The following is a 25127-nucleotide window of genomic DNA, read 5'->3' as shown; positions in this document are numbered from 1 at the left end:
CTATGTAAACGCACGTTTTGCAGTGTCCCCATATTCCCGATTGACCCTGTCTTGCCTCAGACCCCCAGATGGGGGCTGAGAGGGATATACACCCAATGCCTAAGCCAAGGTTTCCTACAGTTGAAATTCAATAAAGTTGTGGCCATTTTAATCCCAAAATATGTTGTCATGTGTTTTCCTTGGTCTGAGGTCTGACTCCCGGAGGGGTGCGGGGTGCGACTGTGCCCGAGCACGCAAACAACGCCCCCACCCCCCCAAAAAAACAGCCTAAAATTTATCCATGAGCATCAAACATGGTGCCTTCCCCATGTTGCTGACTCTCGTCATCTCTCACCATTGGCCATGCTGACTGCAACTGGCGAGATTTGTAGGCCGGAACATCTGAAGGCGCCATGTTGCCTATGATGTTCAGGACTGAACCAGTCTTGCAGTTGAGCCACAGGTTAAAAGGTTTGATCTCTTGATCTCAAGCCGGTTTAACCAAATTTTAGATGGCAGGGAAATGTTGTTTCCATTCCCTTGGCAATGGAGTGCCAACAGTTTAAATATTAAACCACCATGAAAGAGGTGGGAAGGGACAGCCATGGTGTGTAGTTAATGCAGAACTCGAGAGGAATTGTGACAGGTGGGGAGAGGCTCAATATTCTTACTGTCAGCATTTCAGAAAGGTCTGAGGCCCTGTATTGCAACACAAGGGTTTAACGCTGTAATGGGCAGCCTGGGGATTTCTTTCTTTCCTGCTCTGCCATCCTGCTTGCAATGAAGAAGCAAGAGAAGAGAGTGTGTAGTTTGAAGGAGAAACATAAGCTGGTCCTTGTCATATGGATTAAACCTCTCTGTGGGAACTCTGGGTCCTGCCATGGCTTCAAACCCAGAATCCTTGGTAACTTGATAGGAATGTAGGAAGCTGCCTTTATACAGAGACCATTGGTCCGTCTAGCCAGGGCCGGCCCTATGGCCAGGCTGGGTGGCGCAGGGCACCACGGTGCTGGCCCGCCAGGAGGGCGCCGCGAGCTGCGCCCGCCCACTGGCCGGCCGGTCCGCCGCGCAGCTGTGCCCACCTGCCCACTGCGCAGGGGGACGGGGCGGGAGGGTGCCGGAGAGATCGCACTGTGCCTGCCCACCCGCCCGCCGCGCTGGGAAACGGGGCGGGAGGGTGCCGGAGAGATCTGGTGCACCACGGCGCCAGGGGCACTTAAGACGGCCCTGCGTCTAGCTCAGTATTGTCTACACTGACTGGCAGCAGTGCTTCAAGGGTTTCAGGCAGGGTTCTCTCCCAGCCCTACCTGAAGATGTCAGGGATTGAACCTGGAAGCAAAGCAGATGTTCTGCCACAGAGCTACGGCCCTTCCCCAGATCGTGCTGAACAAGCATTTAAAAATGGAGATAGCTGAGCCTCCCAAGATAGTGGGGAGGTGTTTCTGTGCCCAGTTAGTATTAGAGGGGCATTCTGTTCCTCTTTTCTATCGCCCCCAAAACTCAGATGGCACCTTAGAGGAATAATGCCCCTCCCCGAACCACACATGCTGCACGTCAGCCGGCTGTCTGCCAAGATGGACCTGATAAATCTGACTTCAGTAGAACAATGGCAGCGGATTATGTAGCTGCAAATATGCATAATATAATCAAGTAAATACTTCATCACAACTGAGGGTCAAACTACGTAGTTATATGAGTGCATAGCAGCCATGTGACTTCACTCTTTATTTCTCCCTCCCTCCCCCCATAAAGAAAACGGGCCTCCCTCCAGTGAGCCGCTATAATGCAACCATATCGTGTGAACTAGATATACGTAGAAGCAAGCAATCCAGCTTTATACATTGCAAGCCAAAACCTCGCCCAGTATAAGTGCAAAATGCAACTCCCTGTTCTCTGGCCTTTAGATGTGACACATGTGCATTCTGTAATTAAAACTGCACTTGAGTGCATTTGTCTGTTTTTAAACGTCTTTTCAAACCTGCAACCCCCTTTTCTGTAGGTGAAGCTGGTTAGCATTGATGCAGCTGAAATAGCAGATGGAAACTCTTCCATGGTCCTGGGACTGATATGGAACATAATCTTGTTCTTTCAGGTAAGGAGCAAATAGCAATGTTGTTACACGTTGGCTTTTCCATTAAACCTTTCAGCAGAATACAGATTTGTTATGTCTAAAGGCTAGGAATGAAACAGATTCGTTTCTCCCATGTACCTAGTTTTGTGTCGGGTCTTTATTTTTCTTGCATTAAAGACTACGTAAATGTATGAACAAACCTGGATAAACCGAAATAGATCAGACACCTGGGTGTCGCTGCACTTTCCTCCCCCCACCTTGCAAACCCCTCAGTCTACTTCATTACCCTTGCAAATGGATTTCTGCCTCAAAGTACTTGAGTCCAGCCTGCCTTGTGTGCATGTGGCTCCTGGCCAGAACCCAGATCAGAAGATCTTGTTTTCCATTTTTGTGCTGAAAATGCTTGAATGCTGCTTTGTGCATTTTTAGCAACATGGGTCTTAAGACCTGAGTCCTGAAACGAGGCTTTAAAGCCCTTTAATATGCATTACTTGCACTACTTTCATGTACTAAGATGGAATCTGATACGCATTTCAACGATCTGGGAGCCTTGAAATGCCAAGAATTGAATGCAGCCAGTGAACTTGACCATTCTCAAAAGTCTGGTGCAGATGTAACCTAGTTCAATCTCTTTAATCGTGGATAAGAGCAGACAATGGGCTAGTGTATTCCCCCTCTACCCCCACCCCCACCCACCTCTCCTTCCCTGGGCAAATTTTGAGGGAGATGAAATATAGAGGATCCTCCATTACACACACACACACACACACACACACACACACACACACACACACACACATTTTCTTCTACACCAGCTTTACACCCAAATTAGGCTCCTCTCCAGGAAGCGCTTAGCTTAGGATCCAATAGATCCATAGCCAGCACAGTTCTGTGCCCACCCTAATCCTGGCATGTCCCATTTCAGGGTCCCCTGTCAGTTACCATATCTTGCCCATCCTCTGCAAGATCCTTTGCGGTAGGGTTGGGCGATACCTGGTTTTCAGCGTTGCGAAATGCTGATATATCACGATATCTGAAATAAGGATGGAGCTATCTAGGGACACGGTTTTCCCCTCACCATGATTTCTGCCAGCGCCTGATTCGCTGCCCCCTGCCTGAGGCAGGGGAGAGCTTTGTCGGCAGAGTTAACAGGCACTGCCGGGATCAATAGAAGGACTGGCTGGCTTCGCGGTTTTTTCCACATTGTGATTTTTGCCTCTCACACACACACATCATGATTAGCGATATATTGCCAGGTCAATAGTTATGAATCCGATACAACATTGTGGACTTCAAACCAGTTTGGGACAATAAATTGTTATATTACCCAGCCCTACTCTGCTCTGATGCTGCCCCCTGTTGGCAGAGCCAGGCAGAGGGCTACTTCCGCTGAATTCTAGCCACCCTCCCCAGCACTACTACCGGTACTTGGGAGGTTAGGATTGTGCTCTAGGCTCATATCCAAACATGCTGATATTTTTTCTTACTTCTGATTAGTGTAGGGAGTGAGCGGGGGGCAGACAGTAAAATTGGTTAAAGCCAGAACCCCTGCAGATTGTGAACAATGCTGGGATTTTTCAAAGTCACTTACATGCTAGCTGTCAAATTCAAGGAGCACCTGACTAATAATGTGATTCAATTCCAGAAGCAAATAATAGAAAAGGAAAAAAGATTCATAGCAGACAGCTGTCTTTTTGACTGCTTTGTTGGGGAAGTTGCGGAAAATGAAATCCTGTGTGAATATGTCGCCCTAATGACGATAACAACCCTGATTTCAGGATTAAATCATTTTAATCCCCAAAGGAGGCTGATTATTAGGCTATAATGATATTTGTCATTGTATAATATTACAAAAATTTATTAGGAGGTAACCCTGATTTCTGGCTTTTAGCACCATGCTGAATTCCTTGTTGTTATTATCTTCAGGAGACGTTTGTAGATTGGGTTGTAGGTGGCTCTTAGTAGAAAACACCCCAGTAATGCAAGGCATGGCACCCCATTTTTTACCAAGCCACTTGATTCCCACTGTCGTCCTCTAACGCTGCTCCTGAGGGTAGTATGCAAGGATAATCTGAAAAAACTGGGCAGTCTAATTTGTGCAGTGAAATAGAGCTTTCAAAACCATCATTGGGTACAATCCTTTACCCTTTCACAAAATCATTCCACTTGTTCTTTTACTGTATTGCTGCTGCTTCTTTGGCGATCACTCGTATCCGAGTAAGATTGTCTTCCATAAACATGGTTTTAACCGTGAGTCCGTAAGTGACTGTGGAGGCCAATTCTGGATCCACATGTCTTTCCATAGTGGGGACATAGGTTTCCGGGTGGGAGTTGATCATGGTGAGGGTTTGCGAAGCATGCCTTCCTCTTCGTTTGTTTCTCCTTTTCACCCTGAGTTTGTGCTTCTTCAAAGTCCATGGCTGCTATGGTAAAGGCTGTTCTCCAATTGGAGCACTCGCAGGCCAGTGTTTCCCAGTTAGAGCAGTGCTCATGCTACATTTTAAGAGATTTGCCCTGAGAACATCTTTAAACCTCTTTTGTTGTCCACCAGTATTTCGCTTTCGATTCTTGAGTGGGGAATAGAGTAGTTGTTTTAGAAGATGATAACCAGGCATCCAAACAACATGACCAGTCCAACGAAGTTGATGTTGAAGAATCATTGCTTCGACACTGGTGATCTTTGCTTCTTCCAGTACACTGACATTTGTTTGCCTGTCTTCCCAAGAGATGTGCAATTTTTTCCGGAGACATTGTTGATGGAATCTTTCAAGGAGCTGGAGATAGTGTTTATAAGTGGTCCATGGTTCGCAAACATACAGTAAAGTTGGTAGTACAATGGGTTTGTAAATGAGCATTTCGGTTTCTCTGTGAACGTCCTGGTCCTCGAACACTTGTTGCTTCAATCAGGAGAAAGTTGAGCTTGCAGAGCTCAGGCGATGCTAGGTTTTGGCATCGATGTTGGCCCTTGTGGAAAGATAACTGCTCAGGTAGGAAAAGTGGTCGACATTTTCCAACGTTACACCATTAAGTTGGCTCAAACTTCCCTGTTACTCAAGGAAGGTGTGGGCTGTTGGATCATGATAGAATGGCCACAAGCAAGCACCTTGTTTCTTGTGCCTTGGGAGCTGGATATCACTTTTTGAGAGCCTTCAAAATTTAAGGAAGGACACTGACATCTATGGGCCATTTCAGGAGACTGGTTAATTCCTAAATTAGACCTTGATGGCCTATGGGAGAGCCCATCAAAATGTGCCAAGTTCTTCCTAGTATTTTTAAAGCTTTTAAAGTGTCACATTGATTTCTGAAAACTCCTGGAATAATTTTTTCTGCTTAAAAGGCCAGAGATTAAACAACAAGTGCCCAAACCATTTAAAATAGACACATTGGAGGGTTTTTTTAACAGAGGTTGGATATGCATCTGTCATGGATGCTTTAGCTGAGATTCCTGCATTGCAGGGGGTTGGACTAGATGACCCTTGGGGTCCCTTCCAACTCATAAGAGTCTATGATTCTTTGAAAAGCATTGATATGTTCCTGAGCTTCCTTCAAAAACTATGACGTCTCCATACAGGGGCATTGTTGGTGCAAACAGGTACAGTATAAAAGCACAGTACTAGTGAAGCTCTATTCATCTGCCGACCTCATTTGCCCAGAGATACCTGTCTCAGTTTTAATATCAGGCAAGGTGGAGGGCACAATCCACATACAGTACTTGGCCTAGAAAATCTTGATGGCATTCCACTGCTCAGGGTTACCGTTAATGGCCAACAGTCCCCTTCCCTCTGAAAGTCTGTTTAACTTTGCACCTATACTTATAAATTAACATATGTCATTGTTATTCAAATTTGCCCTGTGCCTCAAGTCTTTTGAGGGCCTAGCAATGCCCTCTCCTCCCTGTAAAGCCTACCATCCCCTTCTAGGGAATCTGAAAGCTCATAGAGAATTTCAAGTGAAGAATCCAAATTTCAGATTCGGGTCAGAGGAAGAGGAATCGCAAGTGGAGAAAGTGCTGTTGCGCTCATGTTGTGTCTGTGGGCTTCCCACAGGCATCTGGTCGGCCACTGAGAAGACAGGATGCTGAACTCGATGGGCCTCTGGTCTGATCCAGCAGGGCACTTCTTACATTCTAGATTCCAGTATCCTCCCAAATGGAACTGATGTAAACATGATGGTGGGGGTGGCCCCCAAACATCTGGGCAGATGTAGTCAGTCAACTAAACAAAATCCAGCTTGAACGCTTAACATCTTTTATTTCCCCCTTCCCCCACAAGAAGGCCAAATCCAATTGGCATCACGAGCATCTCTTATCTCACCCTCTTAGCCACACAATTCCCATCAAAAAATTTCCGACATTGCTTAACAAAGGGCCAAAGTAGACATGATGATACTCGCACAGCTGGTAGCTTGTGTGATTGTTCTTTGTTCAGTTAAATAGCAACCACACTCATGGGCGTGTGTGTGTGTGTCCGTGTCCGTGTCCGTGTCCAGATTAGGACTGCAGCTGGTGATAGGTAGAGAGAAGGGAATTTACCCTTTGCTGCCACCAAGGTCCCAATCCAAATTCAATCGACCTCCTGGCAGCTGCTATTTACTAAACAAAGGACAATCATGCTTACCAAGCCAGCTGTGTCATTGTAGCCGCCTCTACATTGACCCAGCCTCTGTTTCTTTAAAGGTGAGCCAAGTTTTCAAAAACAGGAAAGCAGATCCTCCCAAGTCAGCAAACCCAGCAGGACAGATCTTCTACCCCCAACTCTGCCCCTTAAATCGGAGAAGCTCTAGATGTTGCTGGACTCGTTTCTCCCATCATCCTTGACCACAGGCCATGCTGGCTGAGGAGTCCAACCACCTCTGGAGGGCCACAGGGTCTACACTCCTGCCCTATGTGAGCTCATATATAACCTAAATAATAGAATTGTAGAGTTGGAAGGGACCACTAGGATCATCTAGTCCAGCCCCCTAAAATGCAGGGATCTTTTGCCTGACGTGGGGCTTGAACCCACAACCCTGAGATTAAGCTTTACCAACTGAGCTATTAAGACAGGAGGGGCAACTTGGGGATTGTGTAAGATTGGGGCATGTCTATGACTGAACTCTTTAACTGTCCTTAAGAGATCAGGATGTGACGTGTGCACTCACCTAAAATGACTCTGGATTTTTTTTGTTATCTCATGCAGAGGAATTTCTAACACTAGTTTTGCTGATGGGGGTCTTCTGGCATCACAAGATCAAATGACTGAGAAGCAAGAATTCGCTCTTCTCTCCAGCACTATATGGTTCATTTACGCCAGTCTGTGCCCCAACCCCCAGCTGCCTATATGTTCCCAAAAAACTCTGTTGTAGTTTTCTTCTCACCATTTGATCTCTCTCCACTGAGAGAATTGCTTCTCTGTATTCTAGCATTCTGTGTCTTCTATAGTTTATGAGAAAATCCATTTTGTCTATACAAGGAACATTTTTGGCTCCAGGAGTGAGATCCTTATCAGGGCCAGCCTCACAGGCCACATTTGACTGGTGGGCAAGGCTGCGCCCATGACATCACAGGGATGCCATGAGAAAGGTACTTTGAAGTCCCAAAGTCAGGACTTCCAAGCACCTTTCAAAGCAGTCACTTTAGTAAACGTTTGCTGTGTGAGCGGTCTCCTAGCAACTCTCTGCAGCATTAGCAGACTGCAGTTCCCAGGACACTCTGAGGGAACCCCTGACTGTTGAAATAGCATGAGAGTGCTTTAAATGTATGGTACGGATGTGACCTTTCTTCTTGTGGTTCTTGTTGCTATACCAGAACTTAAGAAGAGCTCTGCAGATCAGATCAAAGGCCCATCTTGGCACTCCTGTTAACTGCAGTAACCAACTCAGAGGAGCTTAAACTGACCTTAAGACACGTGGGCCGTATTCATTCCATTGCAGGATCCTTGCCTTTAGAGCAGGAATGGGGGGGGACCTGTGGCACTCCTGATATTGTGGGACTCCCAACTCCCCCCAGCTCCCAGCCAGCATGGCCAATGGGCCAAGTCCAGCAACATCCCTGATTTAGAAGTTGCTATGCATTTTTACTCCTGTGTTTGGAATGCAGCAGCCCAGGCTGCTGGCTTGAGTCTTGCTGTGTGTCTCGCCGAGGGGCAAGTGCTCTTTCAGATAGCAACAAACCGGGCCCCAAGTCAACACTGCCATTTGCGCGGGGCTAGCTGGCATGACAGGGCTGTTTGTGAAGTCTGGAAGCGGTTGCTTGCCTGAAGAAATGAATAGGGTTGCTTGTCCTCGAGGCAAGGATGACAGGATGATGGATTCTCTGCTCTGTTTTTCTGACCCTGGCTGCTGCCTTCCCCCCACCCCCTGCCCCCCGCAACAGATTAAAGAGCTCACAGGCAACCTCAATAGGAACTCCTCGTCTTCCAGCCTGTCATCGGGACCCAGTGGCCCTGATTCAGACACCTCTCATCCCAACACGCCTAATGTCGAAAGAAGCATGTCTGTCTCAGTGAAGGACCAGCGAAAAGCAATCAAGACCCTTTTGACATGGGTCCAAAGGAAAACAAGAAAGTAAGCCAACTTTTCTTCCCTCCCCCTTAAAGGTCGCTGCAAATCCCACTGCCAATCAGATGGAAGAAGATTTCCATTCGTTATCTGTGTGATGAAATGCATTGGATGCATACAAAGTGGATTCGAGGGCAAGCAATAGAACAGGCTCTGTAGGTTTGCCTGTATCAGCCGGGAAGAGCTTGGGATATGCAGCTGGGTTTTTCCTGTCCTTCCTGTTTCACAGTTCTGTGTTTTGTGTCAGTAATAACACCCTATTCCGACTCTTCGTTGCAGCGTACGTTGCCTTGGGGGGGGGGATCACAAGTATAAAGATGTGCTCATGGCTGGCCCTTTCATTAGCTGACATGAGGCACAAGGCCGTCTCCCGGCTAATGTAGAACAGGGGTAGGGAACCTTTTTGGCCTGGTGGGTCAGATCCCTCCCTGTCCCCACCACTGCGGGACAACCCACCTGTGAAATCATCAGTGGCATCAGGTGACCGACAGGTGCACTGTCCTGTCCACCTGTCCAAGTTTCTCATGCAGCGCTTCCCAAGTGCCCAGTGGTCAACGGGTTGTTGGATGCTTGGGAAGTGATGTGCATAGCCAGTCCTAAGTAGAGGGCTTGGCCGCATGATCAAGCTCCCTGCAGGGAACTTGCTTGTGAAAGCCAATCCAGCAGGGTTGAACTGACTGCCCACCTGTTGATACAAGGTGACTTCAGCCCTGCTTTCCACAGGGGTTGATTCTGTGGTTCAGCTCACCTGTTCCAGATGCATCTTTTATCTGCTCCACATATATAGGCAACATCACGTGTGGGGCACGCGAGTGTGGTTTTGGGTGGGTGGCAGGGACAACCTCATGGCCAAACTGGGACGCATGCCAGGCCAAATGTGGCTGGAGGTTCCCTACTCCTGGTGTAGACTATATTGAGATAGAATGGACAAATGGTCTGCTTTGGTCAGTTTCCTACATTCCTTTGCTGACAGTTACCATTTGCCAGGCAAAAGCTCCCAATAAGGTTTTCTGAAGGCAGGCAACAGTGCTAAGTAGCTGGATCTCTCTCACCCCATGATGGAGGGAAAGGCACCTTGTGTACAAAAACTCCCTCTTGTGAATGCTTTTAGAGTATGATGCATTTCCCTAAAGCTAGAAAGCCTTTGCACTGGAATAATTCTCTTTGTTACGAGAGTCTTGAGAACATGTCCATCTCCGTGTATGGATTTTCATACCGCCTCTCTCCTTGGTACTCTCGCCTCCAGGTATGGGGTTGCCGTTCAGGACTTTACCAGCAGTTGGCGAAGTGGCCTGGCTTTCTTGGCCATAATCAAAGCAATAGATTCAAGCTTGGTAGACATGAAGAAAGCTTTGGAGAAATCACCCCGGGAGAATTTAGAGGATGCATTCACTACAGCACATAACCACCTAGGTATTCCAAGACTTCTGGAACCAGAAGGTAACATGTTCGTACCTAAATGTCTTCTGCAGGCTTTCGGGATTTACAGGCTGATCAGTGGGACTTTGTGATCATTACATTGTTTTATCTTTTCTTGTAAACCACTCTGAATTTTTTTCTACAATCCAGTGTCATACAATTTTAATGAAATCAATAAGTAAAAGGAAATAAATTTTGATTCATCACGAGACAATATGTGTGTCTCCCCAGACATCATGGTTGAGTCGCCCGACGATCAGTCCATTGTGACCTATGTGGCACAGTTTTTGGAACATTTCCCAGAGCTGGAAGGGGTACGTGTGTTCCTTCACTTTGCTTTTTGAATGTTTCTTTCCTGTAAATGTAGTTAGGTCACTCTCAGCGATAAGCACCTCCTCCACAGTTAGGAGGAAGTTGGGTGATTGTTTCCTCCAGCTGGCCTCTTTCACTTCAGTTCAGTTGTATTTGCTTCACTAGGTCAACCCAGTTCCCAACAATATGGACAGTGGGCAGCAAATGTGGGTGGCTTTCCTCTTCTCTCCCCACCCCCTAGATTGGAAATGGCAGGAATCAAAGAGACACTGTTGGGATCTTGACTCTGCATGAGCAGTTCCTGAACCGCACCTGGGAAACCAGGAAGTTGAGAGGGTTGCAGGTATATCATTAGATGTTCATCAACTAAATACTCCCATAACTCAAGGTAGGCCCCACCCCCATGCATCTCTGCATAAGGTGGCTTGGTCACTTCTGACTATTGCAGAGACACAGCAGAAACACCCTCTGCCCTCAGAGGAGACCAGCTATTGCATCTCTGCATGTGAGTCACTGCTCTTGGTTTGCCTCCTTACAGTTGGGAAGCATGCAGCAACTCAGGCAGAGATGTTTCACTGTTTCATATGATGATAGCAAGTCTTTGGTGGGCGGGTAGAAGCATGGCCTAATTGTTCCGACAACTACCTTGCAAAAAGAAATATTATTTATCAAATGATTGTGATGGTGATTATGGTGATTTATTTAATGTCGCGTAGGAAGATTTTTCAGATCCGGATAAGGACTTTGCAGCTGAATCTCCTTTCCATGTCAAAGAGACACCAGGGGAAGAAAATCAAGGGAAGGTTTTGATTTTGAATGAGAATGGGAAGCACACCTATACCGGTCACCTGGACAGAAGCCAGTCTTCACCTCCAAAAATCCATATTCCTAGTTCACCCCTTAATCCAGAGAACCCAAGTTTTCATATAGCAAATGAGGAGATTAATGACCATCTGCAGCAGCCACTATCAGATCATTCAGAGACTTCTACAGAAGGACCTCAGAGGCCAAGCTCTCTGCCAATAACAGAGCCTGTTGATTATCAGTCCAATTCTGTTGCCGAGATTCTTGCCAATAACGTAAACGGCTCTGAAGGGGATCAGCTGAGTATGTCCGATTCACCATCCCAGAGCGATGACCTTCTTCCGCCAAGCTCACCTCCATATTGTAAACATTCTGTTGAACCTGCTGACTCTTCGGGAGTCGACCCCGAAGAATTCAGCAAGAACAAGCCAGCCACTAAAACAAAAGAATCATCTGATGGAAAGGCTTGCTCTTCCCCTCTACCTGAAAATGTACTGGAACATCTGACAACGGAACTTGAACATCCAATTCCAACTGCTGATGAGAAAGAGACCACAAAGAAATATATATTAGAATTGTTGAACAAGGAAATATCTAAGCTCCCAGTAAAATATGACTGTGCAATGCAGTCTTCTTCTGTAAAGGAAGGACATGCTACTCACCAGGAAACAAGTAGACCTGATTTCAAGGATTATTCAGAAGAGTGTTACCCAATGGAACGTTTTTCTCCGGTTAGAAACACTCCCAAGAGCCTAGATATTACTAATGAAGACAGCTCGGTGGGTGAAATGACGCCAAACCCTTCCAAAATCTCCATAATCCCTCATGACCTCTTCTATTACCCCCATTATGATGTTCCCATATCGGCCGTCTTGGATGCTTTTGCTACCCCCGGCGCAGACCATACCCTCTTGGAAAACAACAAGATCTGCGCCGAGCTTTTAGTAAACTGTTTGGCAGAGAAAGAGTTGCTTGACCAAAACGCTGAGAAGGACATTTCAAAGGCAGGCCTACACACGAGTAAGGCAGCACCAACGCACTTGGATGATAAAAGCCCAGAGAAGCAGAAAAAAGATGCTCGTGGTCACACCAAGGCTTCCCTCAACAAGGCTGCTGCAGAAGGGAAGAAGAATGTGATACTCAACGCAAACAGCGTGGATTCTGCTCACTCAGATGTCCCTGTGGTACGGTTGGTTTTTGCATTTACTTGTTTGCTTGTGCCAAATTCTTCCCTTGCGCTTGATGCCATCTAAATTATTATAGAGACGCTTGCGCCATAGTTCTTTTTCTGAGGGCTCTGGTGACTAGCAACTGCTTGTGTCTATCCCCCTGGTGTTGCACCTGGAAGTAGTCTTTAAATGCAGAGGTGGGGAACCTGTGACCGTCCTGGTGCTGTTGGGACTCCAACTCCCATCAGCCCCAATTAATTGCCATTGGTTGGGGCTGATGGGAGTTGTAGTCTGGCAACATCTGGAGAGGCCCAGGCTCCCCACCCCCGACTTACATGCTTATATTTAAATATCTGGGATCAGGCCCATTGACTGGTCAAACACACACTAACCAAATTGGGTGGTTGCTGCTCCCATAGTTATTCCCACGAGAGTCAGGTAACTTGTCTTCCACCAATGTAACTTCTTCTTGGCAGGAGTAGTAGATGGTACTGCAGGTTAGATTGTGAGCCTCTGGAGCAGTGCAGTATTTTCATGTGGTATACTATTGGTTGTGTCCAACTAAATCCTACTCAAAGTAGACCCATTAAAATCAGTGGTCGTGACTAACTTAGGTCCACTGATTTCAATGACTCTACTCCGGGTAGGACTTAGTTGGATACAACCCTATGACCTGATTTGGTAGCCATTAAAATAATGTGTAATATCAGCCTAAAAGGATAGTTTAATTTGGACTTGCTTCTGTTTGGCTTGATGTATTGTCCTAAGAGGTTAGCTCTGATTGGGGAAGTCAGATCTTCAAGTGGCAAGTCTCCCACTGTACGTACTGATCCTGCAGCTGTGTTCATAGATGTGTTTGCCTTTTGTTGGGTGTTAGAAAATCCCAAGGGTCATTTCACAAATAACACAATCCCAGATTTACCATGCAAGTGTACTCTCAACAGGGAGCTGTAGCCAATCCTGCCTTTTCCTTTGAGTTTGCCTCTACGGTGCCCTTAGTTTCAAAGACCTATCTGTCACAACTGCACTTTACATGTTGAGGTGTTGAGGTGTACACCCAAACACCAAGCATAAGGTTGGATCCAGACTAACTTAGTTGCACTTCATTCCCTTTGACATCAGTGGAACTTTAAGTCAGAATTAATTTGTCGCGTTGATTTCAAGGAGGCCAAAGTTCAACTAAATTAGCCGCGATGCAACCATGATGTGTGAAGCAGCCCCGAACCTGGATACAGTCATACCTCTAGATGCGAATGCTGCGGGTTGCGTACAACATGGGTTACATACGCGCCAAACCCAGAAGTAACAGAATGGGTTACTTCCGGGTTCGGCGATTCGCGCCAAATGATGTCATGCGCAGAAGCACCGAATCACGCGGGGAACATGCGCAGATTCGGCGCTTCAGGGTAAGTACTGCTCTGGATGCGTACGGGGCTCCACTGTACTTGGTTACATTTCTCCTTCACTTTTCTTGAAAGTGCCCCAGGCATCATTTGGCAGTGACGCTGTATATATTCACTTGTTTAGGAAACAGTTGTCCAAATGAGAAGGATAGACAACATGTTCTGTCCACACATAACCCCACTTTGTTCAGCTTGCTGTTTTGGTATTAGTAGAGCCCTACTTGCATTCTGGCGCATTAAAACACCCTCTTGAGACAGGTCGTCAACATGGCACCCCTCAGATGCTGTCGGACTCCAATTCCCAGCAGCCTCAGCCAACCTAGCCAATGCATAGCAATATTGGGAGTTGGAGTACAGCAACATCTGGCACCAAATGAGTACGTTTCCGAGCACAATTCAAAGTGTTGGTGCTGACCTTTAAAGCCCTAAACGGCCTCGGTCCAGTATACCTGAAGGAGCGTCTCCACCCCCATCGTTATGCCCGGACACTGAGGTCCAGCGCCAAGGGCCTTCTGGTGGTTCCCTCACTGCGAGAAGCAAAGCTACAGGGAACCAGGCAGAGGGCCTTCTTGGTGGTGGCGCCCGTCCTGTGGAACACCCTCCCATCAGAGGTCAGAGAGATAAACAACTACCTGACATTTAGAAAATACCAAAAGGCAGCCCTGTTTAGGGAAGTTTTTAATCTGTGATATTTGATATATTTTAATGTTTGTTGGAAGCCGCCCAGAGTGGCAGGGGAAGCCCAGCCAGATGGGCGGGGTATAAATAATAATATATTATTATTATTATTATTATTATTATTATTATTATTATGGAACCCAGTATGTGAAATTATCTGCCCCAGAAGAATAGATGGCTTCGTACTTCACAATTTTTCCATTGCCACCTGAGTTGTTTGTTGTGCAGAGTTCTTCTAGTTGGTCTAGGCTTCCACATGGGTATCTCAGTGTTAAGATTGCTGCCTTTTGTATTTTCATTGACTTTTAGTTTGATTGTTGCTTGTTAGCCACCTTTATTTTGTAGCGGTGGGGAGACAGGGCAGAAATCACTCCCTCCACCCAGCTACCCATCTCTGTATCTATTTTATTTTGATGTTGTTTGCCAGCTTCCTGCCACTTTGGGCACCTCTATTTTGCGGGGTGGCGGGCAAAATAGAAATCCCTCTGTCTAAGCATGTATGTGTCTAGGTATCCATCTAGCTAGCTAGTTAGCTTGCTGGCTAAACAAGCAAGTGAATGTAGTTTGCCAATATAAAGAAGAAAAAAAGGAGCTTCAAAGATTAAATAGGCAGATCTTTCAGTAGCACCTTAAAGACCAACTAAGTTTATATTTTGGTATGAGCTTTTGTGTGCATGCACACTTCTTCAGATACACTAGAAACAGAAGTGTCAGACCCTATATATATATATATATATATATATAGGGTCTGACACTTCTGTTTCTAGTGTATCTGAAGAAGTGTGCATGCACACGAAAGCTCATACCAAAATATAAACTTAGTTGGTCTTTAAGGTGCTACTGAAGGAATTTTTTTATTTTGCTTCGACTCAGACCAACACGGCTACCTACCTGTAACTAGGCAGATCTTGATAAACTTGTACAAACTCTTGCTTTTAAAAACCTGAATTATCATCATTTTTATTTTTAACAGATAGTGGTAAACCAGTTTGATACTGCGGCTGAAGAAAGAAAACTGCCAGAAGAAAGGAGCAAAAAGAAAGAGAAAAGGAAGAACAAGTCAATTTTTCAAGGAGAAAACATCCCAAGTCCGAAAGCTGGCTCTACCCGGCTACTAGATAAGCTAGAGGAAGAATATACAGACCATCAGGGGCTTTCGAGGTGCTTTCCGTTTGCTTCTTTGGTTCCTACCACAAAACCCGTCTTGCCACTTTTTCTTGTCTGGTTTCCAGGCAAAGCTTATTTGCCTGCCACGTCCCATATTTTACTGGCCTTCTTGGCTGCAGCCCTGGACAGCCATAGCACAGGCAGGGGAGGAAAAGTCCAGGCAGCTGGATGCATTTGGGAAGGGTGAGGTGCAGTCAAAATCTAAGCACTTCTGGGACCTGCTGGGTGATCAGCTTCCGTAAGTGCCGAAGTGTGTTTAATCCCTGTTGACTTCAGTGGAAGAATTTAGCACAAACATGCTTCGGTTCTTAACGATGTCTGATCTCCAAGCAGAATGAGCAAGTTGCTCCCCCCCCCCTGTCCACCCCTGAAATTGGCTCTGGAGGGTCAGCAGAACCCCCAGATCAGCGCACAGGTGGAGGAAAGAGGGTCTCGTTTCATCTGGCAAACTGAAATACTTGCACAGATGGAACAGTTGGATGAGTACTGACTGGCAGCAGCTCTCCGGGGTTTCAGACAAGGACTATTCCCAGCCCTATCCGGACATGTGAGGTTTGAACCTAGGACTTTTCTGTGTGCAAAGCAGATACTGAGCTATGGGCCTTGACCAATCTCTGCAGTAGCACTCAGTGGGAGGCTATTAAATGTTGTCTAGATGAGTTGTACATGTGGAGAGGGGGGGAGAGAGGGAGGGAAGGAAGGAAGAGAAGAGACTTTGTGGTGGACTCACAGCTGAATATAGGATTCTGATCCTGTTCTACCAGAATCATCATTCAGTACAATGAACCAAACTGGTTAAACCTTGTTAGCACAATGGGGAGTCTCAAGCCAGCTTTCTGCATTCAATTGACATTGTTTTATATGTATTTTTAATCTCCTGTTGGAAGCCGCCCAGAGTGGCTGGGGAAACCTAGCCAGATGGGCACGGGGTATAAGTAATAAATTATTATTATTATTATTATTATTATTATTATTATTATTCTACCGTATTCACCAGAATATAAGCCACACCTTTAAATTTGGAGGGGGAAAGAAGAAATACCCAAATATAAGCCGCTCTCTTCCTTGCTCTCTCCCTTCCTGGCCTTGGATACGGATGGGGAAAGATGTGCCGGGCAGGCGCCACTTCGCCATGCTCCTGGCGCTGTTTGCCCCACACTCCTGGCTGCATACCGTAATGTTGCAAATATAAGCCACACTCTTCACGGTCGGAATTTGGGGTGGGGGAGTGCGGGTTATATTTGAGCCAATATGGTATTCTCCCCACCTATTCTCCCCATTTATTCGCTTCCAAGAATTTTTGTCCTACTTAGCAATTTCACTGGGCCACCTCAACACCATTTCCTTTTCCTGCTCTAAAACCCCCAGGAAATGTATTTTGGACGTTCCTCATTTCATCCCTTAACCCTCACTGCCTTGTCCTCTTCTCCATAAGCTCTACTCAATCTGGAGAAAGAGTGCGGACAACAGCAAGTTCATGCTTCATCCCTAGATGCAAACTTGGGAGTTCGGTCACTTTCTCTCCCAGAGCTATGGTTTCTCTACAGTGTTGCATATGAATTTGGGCTGGGACCGTTAATTAGATTGTAGTAAATGAGAATGCTGGTTGCGGAGGAGTTTAAGAACTTGGACCATGCAGGAGATAAATGTCTTCAGACAATACGGTGTTGTGCATAACTTGAAACTGGGGTGGAGAAGAATGTCTAGCCAGTGTTTTGTCTCTTTAGAGCATGCCTTGCAAAAGTGTTAGAGCTGGGCTGTCTTTCCAATCAAGCTTCTCTTACATATTGATTCAATTAACCTTTTCAGGGTCAGCCACAGCGACCCCAATGTCGTTTCCCAAAGATATTTAGCAGAGTCGACCAGTAAGGTAATTATATGCACGTCTCTCTCTCTCGCATATTCATTCAAAACCAAGCTAAATAATTCTGGTTAGCAAGCAGTTAGACAGCCAGTGGCTTTTATCTATATATATGTGGGGGATCTATTTTCTGTCACCCTGAGTTGAGATCTCTCTTGAACTGAACTGCTTACTGTGCTCCAGCATTGATGTGGCTTTGCTCTCACCATGCATTTAGCAGACCTGTTGTTGTTAAGATAAGATTGCAGGAGAAGATCTGCTGGATCAGGCCAATTGCCCACCTCCTAGCCCTACCTAGAGATACTGAACCAGGGACCTTCTCATGCAAAGCAGATGCTCTGCCACAGAGCTATGACCCTTACCCATGTTTCAGGTTCTTTCAGCGTGTTCTGCCATGGGATTTGTGGGATTACACTGTTGCTTTTCAATATGCCTTCCCCGTGTCAGTGCTATTAAAACAGCAGGCTGCCTGTCTGTACACTAAGATGATCACTGAAGGACATTCCCCAAGTTCTCCTATCAAATGAGGTGTGGTGGTGACTACTGTGGTCTCCTCTCCAAAGTGTCTTGCATTTTTGAAAATGTTAATAATGAGGGTTCTCCCAGTTTAATCCTTTTATCTAGGAATACGACATCATTCCATTTCGTTTTGCCAAATCTTCTTATCTGAAAAAAATAAAGCCTTTTTACAGTTCTGAAATCTACTACAAGTCACCACGTTCAAATGATCAGTTACTGATTTAATGGCAAACGATTTGAGCTCCATAACAGCTTACAACAATCCTAAATTCTTAACCAGTAAAAGATCTGTGAAAGTTCGGGTACTGCAGTGTTTCATTTTGTTCTCTGCTGCTGGCTTATTGCTGTGTTTAGATTTCATGGTTTTCATTTTTTTTTAATGTAACCATTTCCCCTTGATTCTATGTTGTCCAGAAGAGTTTTATTACAGTGTGGGATATAAATACTGTAAATACACCTGCTATATCTTTTACAGTCCATGCTATTTAATTATATTGTTGTGACTATTTGGTTTTGATTATTTTCCAGGAACTCAACAGCACGGATGTTCCAAAAAGCACAGCTTCAAATGAAATTGCTAGCTCCTCTTCCAGGTGGGCACTTACCCTTTTTCATAAGTTGAGCCTCAGGGTGAAGACAAACACCAGCTTTGACTGCAAGCCTCGGTTTTGCAAAGGATAAGCTCCAGCCAGGAATGTGGAATTGTGTGTCTTTACCTGCAGTACTCCTTATGTTATTTGGGATTAGGTATGGGGCAGGTGGGCGTGGCTTGGGGAAAACAGCCTCATAAGCCAAATTAGGACCCTGCTTGGCCTGATTTGCCCCATAGGTTGGAGGTCCCCCATGCCTGCAGTGGAGTCTGAGGACAAGGAGGATTATGCCCTGGTTGTTATTTATTCCTTGTTAAGCTTTCTTTTCCCATCTCCACGTTGCCCCCTACGCATGGCACACAGAAACCAAGACTTAATTTAGATTAATGCCATAGCTGCCAAGTTCTCCCTTTTTATTAAGGGAAATTCCATTATGCTGAATAGGCTTCCTCGCGAGAAAAGATTTTCTACTTCCTGTCAAACACCGATTATAGGGTAACCCACAAGGTCTCTCTTTTTGCCCTAGCAGCGTTGAAAATCCAGGCAAGGGTTTTTAAGGAGATTGCATTCGATTGCTTTGGGGATAATTATTAATGTTTTTGTCTGTATTAAATACTGTATGTAAGTTCTTAGTATGTTAGAGGTGACTTATGCAGTATTTCAAAGATGTAGGTTTTATGTATGATTCCAGGCAGCAACGTGGTTTTATGCAGTATTTTATACTGTTGGGTTTTATATTGCATTATTTATCTTATGTGTGAATGGCCTATGGCCTAAGCATTAAAAAAACCCTGACTTGAAGCATTAAAAAAACTTGACACTTGAAAGATCTGTGTGCCACCTTTTTCTGCCAAATGGCATTTCAACGTGACTTAACGAAATTTCTATTATTTTTTAAAATGATTATCCTAATAAAATAGCCAGCCAAATTAATAAAAAATAAAAAAAATCTGCCATTGTGGGCTAAAAAATAGATAACAACAGCAACGAACTAATTCAGCAGGCTCTAAACCAGGCATCCCCAAACTGCGGCCCTCCAGATGTTTTGGCCTACAACTCCCATGATCCCTAGCTAAGAGGACCGGTGGTCAGGGATGATGGGAATTGTAGTCCCAAAACAGCGGGAGGGCAGAGTTTGGGGGTGCCTGCTCTAAACTATCCACAAGCCAAATGAAGTAAAGCAAACCAAATGCTGCGATGCATTAAACCAATGAATCTAGCTACTGAAAGCTCCAATAACCAGGATTTTCCTTTCCTTGGAGCTGGAAGGGTAGTAATGAAGGTGTCCAGAGTAGAAGTGGCTTAGTGGATGGGGTGGAGCCTGGCATGTGAGTCGCTGCTTAGTGAGAGGGAGATTGGAAAGTGGCAAGGAGGTCAGCACAGTGCAGTTGCATTGGCAGGAGCACTGGATTGAGTCTGATGATGTGTTTGCACCACGCCAGTCTCCCTGCTGCCTTGCCCCTCTCTCTCCTCATAGGCAACAGCAACCCACCTGCTAGAAAGCTACCATAATGTCCCCATGCCAGTGAGCTGCTTCTGGCCTGGGGGGATCATCTTTGGAATCCCACAAGGCTCCCTCTCTGCAGTAGCTGCCCACCTTCAGGCAAGGTACTCTGAGATAGGCCTCCAGTGACTATCTTTCGTCTTATTCCTTTGCAGAAAGAGAAAAGACCTTGAAAAGAAAGACGCTTCCGACAAGGCCAGCGTGCCTAGCCCCTCTCCGCGGACAGAGCAGCCTGAGCTGTTTTACTTCATTGTTTTCCTCTGGGTGTTGGTCTACTGCTTATTGCTCCTTCCACAGCTGGTTAGCAGCCCACTTTGATCCCTGTGAGTGAGCCAGAATAATAAAAGATAGCGGCTTGATGTTCTTTGTTTGATGTGCCCCCAAATGCGTTTCTTCAGGAGGTAGAAGTGTTAGCCAAAGTACAGGACTCCACACACCCCTCCCCTGAATTCAGAGCTCGTTCTTTTACTCAGGTGGCTTGTTACATTATGAAGATTCAACTCACCTGACTTTGTGTACATATAGTATATATTTATATAGATAGGTAGGTAGGTAGAGATTATATATATATAGTAGAGAGAGAGAGAGAGAATGAAGACATTGGGTTAATTACTTAATACTTGCAATTTTTGTATGTCTGTGCCTTGCTTTATAGGATGTTAAATAAAATGAATAATCTCTTAGGGAAAGCTCCTAGATTTAGAGCGTTCTAGTCTTCAAAAGGAATCATTCTTATACTTCGGATTTTATCTACAGCCATGAAATCTGCCAAAAATATATGTGTGTGTATTTTTTGTGTTGCCTTTTCAGTAGAAATTTTTGATTGAAGAAAGTTGTCCTTCCTCCATAAACTGAAACAAGATGTAATTATTTTATTATCTAGCACGTGCAGCTAGAACCAATCTAAGGCTGCAGTCTGGTCCCCACTACTGAATTCATTGGACTTGCTTCTGAGTAGACATGTATCGGATTGCACTATATAGTCTATGTTAGAAGAATCTGGAATAGCTCCAGAGAACTTTCTTCAGAAGTATGTGATATGGCTCAAGACCAGAATTTAACCAATTTTGAGGTTAATGTATATGGGATTGTGAAGGAATGGCAGACAGTGATTTAGGTCAGGAATGGGGAACCTGTGGGTCTTCAGGTCTACACTGTTGTTGTTTTCAGTCCTCAAACAATGCTTAATTGATGACACACACAACCTTTGCATTGTGTTTCCTTTTTATCCAATGTCCTTTGCATTTAAATGAATGATGTGGAAGAGTATCACAATCGTTGGCGTCTGTCTGTTTTGGGAGACAATGGAGGAGTGCGCCTTTGGAGGTGAAGTCAAACCATTGGAGAGTTACAGCGCCTGCTGTGGCTGTATTGCAGGCGGGGCAGATGAAGGCTTCTGGTTTTGCTGCTTCAGGTGCACCATGGATTAATTACATAATTATGTAAAATGTCACCACAGTGGACAGCAAGATGAACAATGTGGCTTTGGATGGAAGTTGAACTGCAGTGGTACGGAACCGGCGTGGCGTGCTATGGACATGGGGTGGAATAGTAATGGATGCCTCCTTACATTGCAAAAACTCCAGTTCCCATCAGGCAGTGGCAAGGCATGATGGGAGTTGTAGTCCAGCAACTCCTGGAGGGCCACAGGCTCCCCTCAGCCTTGCTCTAGATAAAAATGAAGGAGGGACCCTTTTTATACTTTTCAGTGGAAATGTATGGAAGAAATGTTGTTATTTGGAACCGTATCAGTGTCATGAGGGTGGGTTAGGAGAGAAGATGAGCCATATACTGAGATGAGGTGGGAGACTTGTGTTTTATTGACCAAGGTAGGAGAGTTGTTAGCCTCTGGTTGCCATATTAGAATCCGTAAAATGCTCAGTCCATGGTTCTCTCAGCATAATCCCGTAGCACCAGAGCTGCAGTGTCAATGGCTGGCATTACTATATAGTGGATTCCAGTGTGTGTCTTGTACATGCTGCTTCCTCTCCCTTCGCACAACCGGAATTTGTTCCGTGTGTTGACATGTCAACGAATGTGAACCAAAGTTGGGGTGTCAGCAAGCGTGAAGGGTTTCAGTTAGGGTTAGGTTTCCCGGATAAAACTCATAATGTCCCAATGGATGGGAATAAGGACATAAGAAGTTGGACCAGACCTATAGTCATTTCGTCCACCATTTGGTTTCCAAAAGCAGCTAAGCAGATCCTTTTGGAGAGCTCAGAAATGGGGCATGAAGGAACCTGCTCCCACAGGAGGCAGTGATGGCCACCAGCATGGATGGCTTTAGAAGAGCATTTGGCAAATTCATGGAGGACAAGCCTATCAATGAACTACTTTCCATGATGATGATGCTCTACCTCCCCTGAATCCCTGCTACTGGGAATCACAGCTGGGCAGTGTGCTCATGTCCAGTTTGCAGGCTTCCCATTGAGGCATCCGGTTGACCACTGTGAGATCAGGATGTTGGGCTGGGTGGGCCATTGGCCTGATCCAGCAGGCTTGACCTGTTCTGAATACAGAGGGTAGAATCCGTTGCACGTCTTTGGGGATTGAATGCAGGCTCAATCGTGCACTCCCTGGATTCATGCAGCAGAATGAGGGAGTAGAATGGCCTGTGCCACCTCAGACTGCAGGTGGGGGAAATACCATTTTTAAAAGCTCTCCTGTATAGATAAATTGATAGATATAAAAGAATCAACAGCCTTTCTTTGTGGTGTCCTGTCAGTTGCTAGAGACAAGGAGTACGTAGAAATGATGTCTCCTGCCTGCAGTAAGAAATAATGCTGCCAATTCAGCTTGCCCTGGGGAAGGTTTTAAATTTAAAAGGCCATCCAGCCTGTTGACACCCCAAGCTCACTTAGTTTCAATAATTTGAATAATTTCAAATTATTCGAGCCTCTTTGATGTTCCTGAATTGACCCAAACGCATGGCGGTTCTGCTGGGCTTTTCTCAGCCGCATTAACTCCATTGCTGTTGCCTCTGCTGCCATCTGCATGTAGCAGCGGCCAAACCTCTGGGGTCTTATTTCCATGTCAGATTAACGTGGCAGGAAGAGGACCTTCTCTGTGTGACATGATTTTGGCTGCTTTGAATTGTGCACGTCCGTTTTGGCAAGCATCCCGATTACTGGGAGAAATCATTTGGATGCAGTCCTGCTGAATTCCCCCTGAAGCTGGGCAAACGTGTCATAGCTGCATTTTTGTTTTCTAAAAAAGTCAAGTCATCCATGACGAGCAGCACAATAGCTCAGAAAAGTGTTTCTCTTGCTGCTTGATGCTACTGATATTCTTCCAAAATGATTCCTCTGCCAGGAAAACAAAGGGCTGCAGGGATGACTGTATTATTATTTCCCCCTTTCCACCCCAGTGCTTACCAACTACCCATTCAAGCGGCAGAGCGCTCAGATTAAACCAGGCACAGTCTGCAGCTGCTGCCCGAAACATCATGCAGTTGATAGAGTATGCGGGTTAGCAAAACAGAATTTGTCTCTTGAGCAGTGCCGAGAAACCTAGCTGAGTTTACGGGAAGGGGAGAATGCTGCGAGAGAAGCAAACAGTGGCGTGTTGTCTGCCTACTCAGTTTTCCCGTAGCTCTTAGTGAAATTTGGAGGGTGCTGTTGTATGAGGCTAAGAAATCCATTTCTTAGCTTTTGCAGCACATAACTGCCCTGTTGCAGCTGCAGCCCTCCTGCCAATTAACAGCGCAATCCTAAGCATGTTCGCTCAGTGGAGCTTGCTCCCAAGTAACTGCAGGCCCAATCGTGCAACAAGGGCAGCTAAAACCATCCAGTGCCATCTAGCTTAAGAAATGGACCGAATTCAGCCAAGTATTTAAATAACTGTGAAATCCTTCACTTAAAGCACCAAAGGAAGAAGCTCGCATTTCCAGAGGTGAAATCTTGAAACCCAGAACTTTCGTTTAAATATATACTGCATTCCAATATTCTAGTCCTCAGGGTTGTAGAGAAAAATAGAGAACCTTATTTTTTAAAAAAGGAAAAGAAGATCCTGAAGGTGCTTAACCAGAGTTTGTAAATGAAATGGAGCAAACCAATGTGATGTAGTGGCTCCGCACTCTTATTTAGGACTGGGGAGTTGCTGGTTCAAATCCCCACTCAGACGTGAAGCTCACAGGATGACCTTAGGTCGGCCAAACCTACCTTGCAGGGTTGTTGTGAGAATAAAGTGGGGCAGCAGTTGTGTATGTTGCCTTGAGCTCCTTGGAGGAAAGGTGGGATATAAATGTAATAAACATACAAAGCAACAAAACTTGCTTTATGAATTTGCACTACTGCACACTAATATTTTTTTTCTTGGGTACATAGTGCAGTTCATTTATTTAGGCTGGACATTTTTTCGTGGGAGAAATCCTTGACAGATCTTCTGAGTAAATATGCAAAGGATTGTGCTGTGATTTGAACTCTACAAACTACTGGCAACCTTTGGCTTATTCAGGTTTTGTTCTGTGGTGCATTGGCATTTCTTTTCAGCGGGGACAATCTGAACATGATGTTACTAAGACAGAAGGATTTGTTTTTAAAAGCACAGAAATAAGCAAGCACATTATGTACTCCTGGTATGTTTTCCTGGTCACTTCTATACACTGAATGTTTGCACTTAGTCTCCAAAAGTATTTTTTTAAGAATAAATAAAATGTTTTATGTATAGTTGGAACAAACAGCAAAGGGGACGTGGGTTGCCCCCGCCCCAACCATTGATCTGTAGTTATATTAAAAGGAGAGTGCAATAGTGAACAGCTTGAAACTTTATTTTCTAATGCCTCTGATTTTCAAATAAATAGATGGATTTTCTGTACTAAATTGGTTTGTTTGCCTACTTTCCTCTTCGGAATCCATGTTAACCTCTGATTTAGGAAGTCAGAACAGCTTTTCATACCGTTTTTGTCACAAGCTGAAATAATTTGGTTTATTATTATTAGAGTTTATATACTGCCCTATACCCAGAGGTCTCAGGCGGTTCACAGAAATGATTTAAGAAGAGGAAGACAGGTACCAGGGCTTCCAAGCAACATCTTAATCCATGGTTGGGGAGCCATTTTTCCTTCAGATATTTGCTGGACTACAACTCCCATATTTCCTGACCATTTTTCAGGA

At 45.3% G+C, this 25127-nt stretch overlaps 1 protein-coding gene across 3 annotated transcripts in view; it reads left to right on the top strand.

Annotated features, from left to right (window-relative positions):
* The window catches only part of CLMN (calmin), a 67005-nt gene extending 42172 nt beyond the window's left edge, over nucleotides 1–24833 (top strand). For all 3 annotated transcript variants that reach the window (XM_088673056.1, XM_035106652.3, XM_088673061.1), the window contains exons 5-13: nucleotides 1979–2071; nucleotides 8403–8593; nucleotides 9834–10027; nucleotides 10238–10320; nucleotides 11035–12306; nucleotides 15346–15533; nucleotides 17349–17409; nucleotides 18448–18512; nucleotides 20169–24833. In XM_088673056.1, coding sequence (XP_088529182.1) covers nucleotides 1979–2071; nucleotides 8403–8593; nucleotides 9834–10027; nucleotides 10238–10320; nucleotides 11035–12306; nucleotides 15346–15533; nucleotides 17349–17409; nucleotides 18448–18512; nucleotides 20169–20331 — 2310 coding nt within the window. In that variant the 3' untranslated portion in view covers nucleotides 20332–24833. The remainder of the gene's footprint in view (nucleotides 1–1978; nucleotides 2072–8402; nucleotides 8594–9833; nucleotides 10028–10237; nucleotides 10321–11034; nucleotides 12307–15345; nucleotides 15534–17348; nucleotides 17410–18447; nucleotides 18513–20168) is intronic.
* Nucleotides 24834–25127: the final 294 nt, after the last annotated feature.

The sequence above is a fragment of the Zootoca vivipara genome, chromosome 1 (genome assembly GCF_965207765.1).
Source record: "Zootoca vivipara chromosome 1, rZooViv2.hap1.1, whole genome shotgun sequence".
Lineage (NCBI taxonomy): Eukaryota > Metazoa > Chordata > Lepidosauria > Squamata > Lacertidae > Zootoca > Zootoca vivipara.
Note: the sequence above shows the minus strand (reverse complement) of the source record. Positions and strands in the feature narration are given on the sequence as shown.